Source organism: Sciurus vulgaris, assembly GCF_902686455.1.
Source record: "Sciurus vulgaris genome assembly, chromosome: 10".
Lineage (NCBI taxonomy): Eukaryota > Metazoa > Chordata > Mammalia > Rodentia > Sciuridae > Sciurus > Sciurus vulgaris.
In genome coordinates, this window is record NC_136470.1 from 69,714,859 (window position 1) to 69,726,161 (window position 11,303).

At 42.3% G+C, this 11,303-nt stretch overlaps 1 protein-coding gene across 1 annotated transcript in view; it reads left to right on the forward strand.

Moving 5' to 3' along the window:
- ARHGAP31 (Rho GTPase activating protein 31) overlaps nucleotides 1-5,245 on the forward strand; it is a 108,443-nt gene extending 103,198 nt beyond the window's left edge. Inside the window, exon 12 of the mRNA XM_079155268.1 lies at nucleotides 315-5,245. Within this exon, the coding sequence (XP_079011394.1) occupies nucleotides 315-2,729 (2,415 nt within the window). The 3' untranslated portion in view covers nucleotides 2,730-5,245. The remainder of the gene's footprint in view (nucleotides 1-314) is intronic.
- The last annotated feature ends 6,058 nt before the right edge of the window (nucleotides 5,246-11,303 follow it).

Consider the following 11,303-nt stretch of genomic DNA (forward strand, 5'->3'; position numbering starts at 1 on the left):
ATCGTGGTCTGCTGCTCTATGATTTAGGTCAATTGTCTAATCTAGTTGAACATAGGCCTCCTCATTTAATATAATGGGAGTATAGTAGTGTTTATCTCCTATGGTGCTGGGATAATTAAACAAGAAGATACAAAGTATTTTATGGCACATGGTAAGCAGTAAAGCATCCACAGTTATTAGGGATTATGCCTCTCTTATGTACTGGGTAACTCAGGCAGGGAACTGTCGAATCCCTCACTGTCATTGAAAACAAAGTAGATGACAATGCTCAGAGTCCTAAATTCTAAGGTAATCAGTTTATTGATGTTTTTCAGGATGAAGATGATCTGGCTAACGCCCTGATATGGCCCGAGATTCAACAGGAGCTTAAAATCATTGAATCTGAGGAGGAACTTGCCTCGTTGCCACCACCTGTTCAGAAGATAAGCCCAACTCAGCCCAGCTTTGAGTCAAGTCCAGTGCCCTTTGCTTCCCCGGAGGCCCCTGGGAGCATCTCTTGTGGCTCCTCCCCCTCTCCAGTCTCCGCCCCTCTGGAGGAGTGGAACAGGGACTCAACCAATCAGAGTACAATGGGTGCTGCCTCGGCAGCCAATAGAGAAAAGCCAGAGTCAACCAGCAGCTTCCACAGATCCGAGCTCGGCCTGCGTCCAGATCGTGCTACTCTGGCTGCTCTAGAAATAGTTCCTTTTGAGAAGGCATCTCCACCAGCAAGGACTGAGGCTGGAGGCCCGGGGAATCTCTCTCCTCCGCTCCCTCCTGCTCCTCCCCCTCCAACTCCTCTGGAGGAGGTGCCCCAAATCCTGCTGTCAAAGGGCGGTGCTGAGAGAGAAGACCCATCCAGGAATTTAAGGACAAATCCTTATATAGAGCAGCCGAGGTCCAAAGACAACCCTGGGATCTCTAGTCGCTGTCAGGGAGAGGAGGCTACTCCAAGTCAAAGTGAAAAACAAACTTCAAAGAAAGTTGCTCCCGAGGGCAAAGCCCTTGATTTTCCTAGCCCAGCAAAGGAGGTTGAGATCTCCCCACAGGGAGAGGGGGATGCAGCCCAGTCAGTACAGGAGCCTTCAGACTGTGATGAAGATGACACTGTAACAGACATTGCTCAGCATGTCCTAGAGATGGTGGAGCCCTGGGAGGAGCCTCAGTGGGTGACCAGTCCTCTTCACTCTCCCACCCTGAAAGAAGTGCAGGAGGCCCAGATGCAGAGCCCCCAGAGCCACCGATTGGAGAAGAGGCTTTCTCACAGGCCCAGCCTTCGCCAGAGCCGCTCTCTGGATAGTAAAACCACCATTAAGAGTCAGTGGACTCTTGAGGTTCCCTCCTCCAGCAGCTGTGCTAATCTTGAAACAGAGAGAAATTCTGATCCTCTGTCAGCCAGGAGAGAGATTACTGGATGGGATGAGAAAGCCCTGAAGACCTTCAGAGAGTTCTCTGACCTGAAAGGGGCAGAGGTTCTTCCCAGCCAGAAAGGACCAGGTAGTGTTCAGGCTAAGCCAGCAGAAACCAGCCCAGTCATTCGAGCGGAGGGAAAGGAGCTGGGGCCACTCCTTGGGCAGAGCAATCAGATTAAGCAAGCTGGTATTTCTGGACCAGAAAACAGCAAGGAGAGTTCACCTAGGGATCCGGATAACACCTCACCTGGAGAACATCCTTCAAAGTTACAGCTAAAGAGCACTGAGTGTGGGCCCTCAAAAGGGAAAAACAGGCCTTCTTCCCTCAATTTAGACTCTGCCATTCCCATCACTGAACTCTTCCGGCTTGAGAATGGGGCTTCATTTAGTTCACCTGGAATGCAGCTCTGTGAGTCAGGAGACCCCAAGTTCACCTGGATGACCTCATCTCACTGTAAAGCAGACTCCTGGAAAGATTACTCCCAGGATACCCAGGACCTGGACATCGTTGCTCATGCCCTGACAGGCCGCCGTAACTCAGCTCCTGTGAGTGTGTCAGCTGTGAGAACCTCCTTCATGGTCAAAATGTGTCAGGCCAGGGCAGTCCCAGTAATCCCACCCAAGATTCAATATACCCAGATCCCACAGCCCCTGCCCTCTCAGAGCACAGGGGAGAATGTGGCTCAGCCTCTGGAGAGGAGCCAAGAGGAACCCAGCTCAACCAGTGGAACCTCTCAGAATCCTGCCAAAGGTGATTCTCCCTCCTCCCTGGAAAACCCAAAGGAAGAGAAACCAAAGCAAGATACAGGAGCCATAGCATCCTCACAGATGGACACCACTGCATCCTGCATTTGTGAGGGACCCACCCTTTCTCCAGAACCAGACTTGTCTAATCTCTCCACCCAGGATGCAGTAGTGCAATGCAGAAAGCGCACATCAGAGACAGAACCATCTGGGGACAACCTTCTTTCTTCAAAAATAGAGCGACCATCTGGGGGTTCTAAGCCTTTCCACAGGTCAAGGCCAGGAAGACCTCAGAGCCTAATCTTATTCAGTCCTCCTTTTCCCATCATGGACCACCTGCCTCCCTCATCCACAGTTACAGATTCCAGGGTCCTGCTGTCTCCTATCAGAAGTCCCACTCAGACAGTTTCCCCTGGCCTTCTTTGTGGGGAGCTGGCAGAAAACACATGGGTCACACCAGAAGGGGTTACACTTAGGAATAAAATGACTATCCCTAAGAATGGCCAAAGACTAGAGACCTCAACCAGCTGTTTTTACCAGCCCCAGCGGAGATCAGTAATTCTTGATGGAAGAAGTGGGAGGCAAATAGAATGATATCAATTCAGCTGCTGATGTCTGAAAAAAACATCATGATTCATCTGGAAATTATTACAGGGCTAACTTGCCATTTTCCAGGCACAGGTTATCTAACTTTGGACTTATTTTGGCCTATGACTTCTTTTTTTTTTCAGCCTTTTGACTATCATTAATTAATTCATTTGCCAGAAGAGTGGTCAAGGAAAGAAATCAAAAGGTGAAATTTAGATAAGTTCATACAATCAAGTGGGAAAAGTTAGGTAAGAAATGAGGGAATTTTTGCCTCCAGTGAAATTTGGAGTCTTGTTTGTAAGCTGCATTACTCTCCTCCTACTACCATTACCTATTACTGTTGAGAGCTGGCTATAATAATGTCCTTTGAAAGAAAGAAAATCCTTTGCCTGTGTTGGAAAAGTATTGAGATTTGAAGGCCTCCTCTTTATTTCATGCTTTTTAATGCTCTTTAAAGCATGTGTTATTAAACCAGTTTTCTAATAAGCTTTGTAAAAGTGCAGTATCCAAAATAGAAGCAGATTTGGGAACCCAAACTAATGTGCATTTAGACATCCAAGTGAGTAAACTTATCCATGCTCTTTCCCTGGAACCCCTGCAGATCTGTCCAAGTTGTCCATATACCAGCACAGAAAATCAGAATCTGTAAGTCAGGAACAAACCCTGAGACTGGCATAAACCACAAAGACTTTCTGGTGCTTTCATTAATTCAGGACCCTACTTGCCACTGTACTGAACTCTCATTTATAAATCCAGTAGCTGGCCCAGTGGGGACTGAGCTGAAGATTTTCTTAATGAAATGAATCAAAATTTCCACGTATGCAGTTGTGAAGTGAAGGTGTCATCTTTCTTAACAATATCAGCGTGTTAAGCACCTGATGTCATCAGAGGGAAAAGCCCTACACAAAGCCTACACTGTGAACTTAATGTATTTAAGATGGTGGGCATTAGCAGGAAACACTTCCTGCTTAGCCTTACTCTTCTTCCACACTGGGCTGGGCCCAGCAGTACAGGAAGGGATGCAAGGAAGAATCCTAGCAGAACAGACATCACTACCACTCACTGCCCTCCTTGAAAAATGTATTTCATGTTAGCCAATGTGTCCCTTCTCTCTCCTTCTCCCTATGTGGTTCCAGAACAGATTTGAGGCATGTGTCTCCCTTCCATAAGTCTCCTTCACCACCTACCCAAGGCACTAAAAATTTGCTCTTCCTTCTTTCTGGATACAAGCAGAAGCAATAAACCAATCTGATTTTCTTTCAGTTGTTTGGAATTTTTCATGGTTCTTTGCATTTCAGATGGAGGAAGGAGAACTAATATACCTGCTAGTAGAATTTTGGTGCTTCCCTCCAAAAAAGGCTTCACAGGGCACCTTTTCTCAGATTCAAGCCTGGCTGAACTCTATCCAGAAGTTCAGTCATTGCAGACATTTCTCTAAGGGCTAACAGTACCTCTGGGCAGAACCCACAGCGAGGCTAGAACTAGTCTGGGCTGGGGGCGAGTTGAAGTCACCTTCTCCAGTGAGAAACTGGAAGCTGATGCCCTGCCACGGTATCTGTCTCTTACCTCATCTCTCCCTGAGAAATCTTAAGAGTTTTGAAATCTTTTCTGTGCTTTTTAAGCCAGGTCTATGGCAAGGGTCACTTGCAAGTCAGCTGCTGAGTTCTGCCTTCAGAGAGTGATGAGATCTGTGAGAAAAGAGAGCAGTCAATGGGGCTTTAGTGAGTGCTTTTGCTTTCTCATTGGGTAAGCAAGACATGGAACCAACAATCAGTTAGATTGTCAACCTGTAAGAAAAGTCCTAGAACATAGCGTTTCCCCCTAGGCAAGCAAGGTGAAGAAACAAGGTGGTGAAAGATGAGAGAGGCCATGTCCCATAAGTATGAAAGCACATTCCTGCCTTATCAGGAAATGTGGCAGATAAATAGTACATCAGTTTCAGTGCACTTGTGGTGTCTATGCTTTGATAAAGACTAAGTTCTAGTTAGAATGTGAGAGAGGGAAAGACTTGCACTTCATCATCAGTCAGAACTCTGAGCCAAGTAATGAAATATTTAAACTACTTAATGATTGTTTTACATTTTTTTTTGTAATACTTATAGGATGTATTTTTATTTGGGGATAGACTGAGAAGCCACTTTACATACTAACAATTGACTTCAATTTAAAGGTTGAGATGCCTATGTCATAAAATGACTGCCATGTTCCTTTAGACTAGCATATTTCAATAGAATTGTTAATAGTATTCAAGTGTACCTACTGATGTTATGCAAATTAAACACAATTATAAATCCAATACAACATACCAGTGAGACATTGAGCTGTTGACAGATTTGCTCGATTTAAAAAATTAGAGAGTGGCCCAGACATGGTGACATGTGCAGTTTGAGGCCTGCCTGGGCAACTTAGCAAGATCCTGTCTCAAAAAATTAAAAAGGGATGAGGATGTAGCACAGTGTAGCTCAGGGATGTAGGGTGCCCCTGGGGTTAATTCCAGTACTGCAAAAAGGGGGGGGGGGGGGGGGGGGGGGGGGGGGAGAAAGAAAGAAAAATTACAATGGCAAACAACTGAGGTTTTTTGTGGTCCTGATTGGTTTGGTTGTGAAGTTCTATTGGATCTCTGCAAGGAAGGTGGGATCCATATTTCACATTCTTGAAATTTCAGAGACCTATGTAATTGCAAAGTGAGTTAACTCCTATTGATGAAGTCAGAGGTTCAAGATAAACTGTTCATTTCATGTGGACTTTAAGCATATTTGACTGCAATTGAGTGGGTCAGTCATTTGTCTATTCGGCCTTTGGTTTCTGCCTAAAGAAGTCCTGGGAACATAAGATTCACTTGTCTGGGATTGGAGTGAGAGAAGTTCACAGTAGGTCCAATTCCCACCAGAATTAATTAGGACCTCATCCTACCATGGCTGGTCCCATCTGACGATAACATGAATCTTGGAGTTAAATGCGGCCAAGAATATGATTTTAGGCAGTTGGAAGCCAGCTCAAAATGTGGCATGACAATGTGCCCTCTTCCCCCACACTTTTCTTAGCAAAATAAGGCCAGAAGAGGGAGTAAATGCCTGGGCAGGCATGGAGAGCAGGGGGAAGGATAGAGGGCCAGATAGAACAAAGCTGGGGGTCACACAGATCACTTAGTGGTGGTATGAGCAATGCAGGGCTTATTTCTCCAACTGGGTGAAGAAGGACACACCTAAATGGAAGAAGTCCACTAAGTCCATCGCCAAGTTTCACTGGATGAATCACACTGCTTTGCATTAACTTAATGCCATTGTACTTACTGGCTTATAATTCTGCAAAGTAAAGAACCTTTTCAAAGGCGTCTATTAGAAAGCTACGTGAGCATAGCTGTTTTTTTGAGCTCTACAAATGTTTCCAAAGATATAATCAAAATGTTTTTCTATTCATTAAAAAGTATAAGTATTAAACCTATTCAGACTTTTAAGTGTAATTAAAACAGATTGTTATGCTCTAAAATGTACTCTAATAAATGATATAATGCTTTGATGGAACTATGAGCTAGAGGAAGACATGGGTCACCGAAATCAATAATCAGAAAAGTAAATTCTACACATCAGACTCATGGTTCCAATTTGTTTTGTTTGATGTCATTTTTTGTTATTTCAAGGTCTGGTCTTTCTGGTCTTAACAGTCAGAGTCCTGATGAGTTACATCAGATTTTTCTTATTTTACTATTTTTACATTTAATAACTGTCAGATGTTTACAGTTTCACACCCTTACTGTTGTGGTGAAAGTCATGTCACCCAAATACCAATGCAGTTGATAATATAATGAAAAATAAAAGAGCTTATTGCTTCTCAAAACTTGCGTTTAAGGAGTCACATGGGTCCATGGTACAGACACTTGAACTCAATTTTTCCATTAACTTGAACAAGTCAAGGAGGACTGTTCTTTTATTTGAATGATGTTAATGGTGCATAGGAGACAGGAATCAAATGTTCTCCTGGAATATGTTGTCACCAAAAAGGTGGTATTCAGGGAGCAGGAAGAATAATTACCCAACGTGGTCTCTTCACTGAATGTCAGTGCCCTTCCTGGCCTTCAATACAACTCCTTTGAGGGTGCTTTCTCTGAACAAAAGCCTACCTTTTCCACATCACAAACTATTGCAAAGGGTTAGAAGTTCACCCAATTTCTCACTTCTGCACCATTACTTCTTCCCATCTCATACAAACCAAACCAAACCAAACCCTTGTTACCAAATGTACAGATCCTATTTTTACTTTTACCATTCTCTTTGGCCAGGATGTAGTCCGTGCCCCAGCTTTCTCAATCTTTAATACCAGGCTCCCCATTTGCTTCTACCTTGTCCCACCATCATCCTGGATGACTTTGATGTACTCAAGGAAAACCCACTCAATACCCTTGCCATAATTGTTTATAGCTTTATACCTCTAGTTTTGACATTCTGCTTCTAGGGTTACACATCTGATTGTTTCACAGCCCAGAACTTTGTGATCCTAAATTCCCATTTTCCACACTGAGGGTGTAGTTCAGTGGCAGAGCATTTACCTAACATGTGAGAGGCTGAGTTCCATCCCCAGCACTGCAAAAACAAACAAGAAACTTAAAAAAAAAAAAAAAAAAAACAAACTTGCTACTTCATTCCTTCTATTTATACAACTTACCAATGCCTGGCCCACTCCTACTCTGACAGCACACTCATCAGACTTCACGTTTCTTTCCTCAGCCTTTCTACATCTCCAGATACATCATCTCAACTAACCATCAGACCCTTAGCTATACCTGCTTGGCAAACTTCCCATGAAGGATCTGGGCTTTTACCACTCATCTTCTCTGCTCTTTACTGTGTCTAGGGTTACAGCAGAGAAAATAATAAAACCATGGTGTGAGAGCCTTTCAACATTTATGGTCCTCTATCCCAGGATTGGCCGAATTCCCAAAACCCATTATTCTTAACCCCTCCTACATGACTTGTCCCTCCCAAAGCATTCCTTCACAAATTTATATCAGATGTCTTCCTTCAATGTCCCACTGTTATTTCCCCTTAGCCATATGTGTGTGCACCTAATCTCTCTTTACTTCAAATGAAGTGCTGTCCCTCCTCCCATTATTCTCTCCTATATATTCAGTCTTTCCTTTGGACTTATGTCCTTCAGCATATAAACATACTAAAATCTCTTCTATCTTAAAGAGCTTACTCAATTGTACCCACCTTCATCATCTTTTGTCCAGGTTCCTGGAAGAGTTATCAACATTCATTGTCTAATTCATTCCAACTCAATCCTCCAGACGAACTCAAACATGACGTTCACATTCACTTCTCCACTAAATTTATGTGCGTGCGTGCGTGTGTGTGTGTGTGTGTGTGTGTGTGTGTGTTACTAAGGATTGAACCCAAGGTCTGGCTCATGCTAAACAAGTACCCTACCACTGAGCCACATCCACAGCTCATTCCACTAAAATTTATCTTGCTAAAGTCACCAACAGTCTAATAACCAAATCCAATAGTCACTTTTCAGTCTCTCAACCTATTACTTGATAATGTTGCTCATTCCTTTTTTGAAGTGCTTCCTAATTTGCCTCCTTTCATGGCCATCCATTTTTAATTCTTGTTCACTTGAAATCCTTTTCCTTTATCCTTAAACATTATTCATCAGAAGTCTGTCCTTCCTTTCTTTTCACTTCATATTCTTTCCCTAGATCATCTTATTTAGGCCTAAAGCTGCTTCTGCCACTCAACACTGGTTGGTGATCCATCCTCACCCTTATTTTCTCTTGCACAGACTTTTGAAATGATCGGCTAACTGTTCTTCCTGCCTTAAGTCTCAGTGACACTGCCCATTCTCCAAATCTACCATATATACTATTGCCAAAGTTATCTAAAGATAGTGGTTTTCAAAACCTAGGTCTACTCAGAATCACCTTAAGAGACTGCTAGCTTCCCCCCAGAACTCCCCTCAGTCCATTTGGGGTAGGGCTTGAAATTTTCCAATCCTATCAAGTTCCCAATTAGGTGATGCTGATACTTCTTATCTGGAGATTGATTACACTTCGAGACCCCTGATTTGAGAACCCTTTGAACCTGATGTTTTTCCTTAAAATCTTTCACTAGGTGTCTTCTAGCTATCAGTTACCAGACATCTATCTGTCTCAGAATTATTTGCAGTGCTTGTAAAAAAAAAAAAAAGTCAGTATTACTGGACTTTATCTTTAAGATTCTGACTTAGGAGATCTGATGCAGTGTCCAGAGAATCTCTTTAAGAATTGGTGGCCTTAAGGTAATAGCAATTGAAACTCCTTAATGTGGAATTCAAGTCCTCCTGTAATTTATTTTGTGCCTAGCTCTCTAGCATTAACGAACTAGTTAAATGCCTAGTGCTGGTCCATACCTTAGATCTTTGTATATTCTGTGTTCACTGCACGAATCCCTCCCTTCTTCACCTGTGGTAGACTCCTAATGATCTTTACAAAAACACCTGGGTGCCATTTTGAAAGCCCTGCCTGAAACTGCGTTGACACAACACAAAGTTACTCACTCCCTTCTCTGTAGCACCACCATTATCTCATTCGTACTTACACTATGGAACACCCTTGTGTGACAACTGATTTACATGTCTGCCTTCTATTAGTTAATAAACTCAGAACACCACCATGACTGGGAACCAGTAGAGTCTGACACAAAACTGTCCAGTAAGTAGAAATGAGGGGAAAGGCAGAAGTGGTGGAGGCAACTGATAGGGAGGGGAAAGGGCTTAGGGAATATAAACAGAATCGGAGCAAACAGGATATCAAGGAACATTTCCCTCATACACATTCCTGTGTACTACCCTCCTACTCCCAAGACATTTACCCACCTTAGGTTACCAAGACAACTAGCCAGCACTTTCCTATTCTAATACCCCAAATTTACCCAACTGATTATTTGCCACATATTTCCTTCCATACATCTTTTAATTTACAAACATATTTTCAAAAGGCCATTAATTTCCTACCATCACTGAGCAAATACTGGTGTCCCTTCCCTCACGTGACCTGTACTGATACCTACAAAGAACAGCTGGAATGTGTAAGAGCACACTGAACTAAAGGGTTTTATTCCCCTGATGTTACTCTATCTGGAAGTGAGAATAAGAATGATTTTCCAATTCCATTAGCCAAAGCTGATTTATTTCTTCTATCTATTCACTCAGCCAACCTAAAATCTGGTACTCTTGTGTTACTCCTCCTTTAGGATTTGACCAAGACAGTTCAAGCCAGAGGGGCAATCATGTTAGCAAGACTTGTTTATCTTCTTTATTAGTGTTATTGGTCAACTTGTATATGCTAGAATCAAGATGGGGTCTTCTTGGTGAGACATCTGTGTCCACACCACCCATTTTGCTGTTATCAGCTAATTTTATCATATTGTGAGCCAAGAGAAACATCCTCAAGATGCTAAGGAAAGCACAGTGAAATGGCAGCTTCCCTGCCCTTCTCCCACCCCAAGAATCACATTTAGGCTGAATCAATTTAAATAGCAACCAACCTAATACAATGGTTTTCTTGTAGTTCTTCCAGTGTACTAAAATGTTCCCATCAGAGGCCACCACCCTTGCTTCTACTATAAAATGAAATTGTCACCAATTTCATCATGCTTTGTCTGATACTTGCTCAAAAATCATCTCGAAGATGCCTTCTAATATCACTTCCTACTTCCTTGCCTGATTTGTGGTTCTTTACTGCTATCAGGAAATACTGTATATAAACTTACCACATGATCTATACCATTTGCCCTGTAACTTCAGTGAGTAGGGCCTTGTGTTTCTTATTCACTGTCACATCCCCAACGCCTAATATAGTGCCTGATGTTTGACACATATTTGCTGAATAGTTGGACAGACTCAGACTGAATGCCAAATAATTTAACTTAAAAAAGCATACCAAAATATTTAAGGAAGACATGGTTAGACATAAAAAAGTTACCTTGGGTAGTTATAGAGACAATTACTCCTCAAATTATTTCCTTTGCTGAAAATCTTTTGAGAACTCTTCTCCAAGAATTGTTTTTACAGCCAGATTACAAACTCACATGATTGATCTTTTTACTTCATTAAGTCTTATTTTGTATCACAAAAAGCATCAGTATAAAAAAACCAAAACCAACACAAAAAACACATAACATGCTAATTTTAAGTTTTCCAAAACAAGGCCTCAGAAGTTTATATGACTAGTGAAAATATTAATGGACTAAGTATATTGTCTCCCAAGAACACAGGAGGTATTGACTTAAAGGGTTAATGCTCATAAACATGAAAGTTCTGCAGTATGTTATTTATTTATTTATTCATTCATTCATTTATTTTGCAGTGAAGGGATTGAACCCAGGGCCTTGTGCATGCTAGACAAGCACTCTACCACTGAGCTACATCCCCAACCTTTGAATATGAAATTTAAAATACACATTTTGGATATAGATCAAATTCTCTGAGGACAAAGCAGTAACTTCTTGTATTTTACTTCCCTTCATAACTCCAGACATTGTAAATGCCATTGTAAATGGGTTGCTGCAAGACTACATCCAAGACTGTTTAGCTAAGGACTTG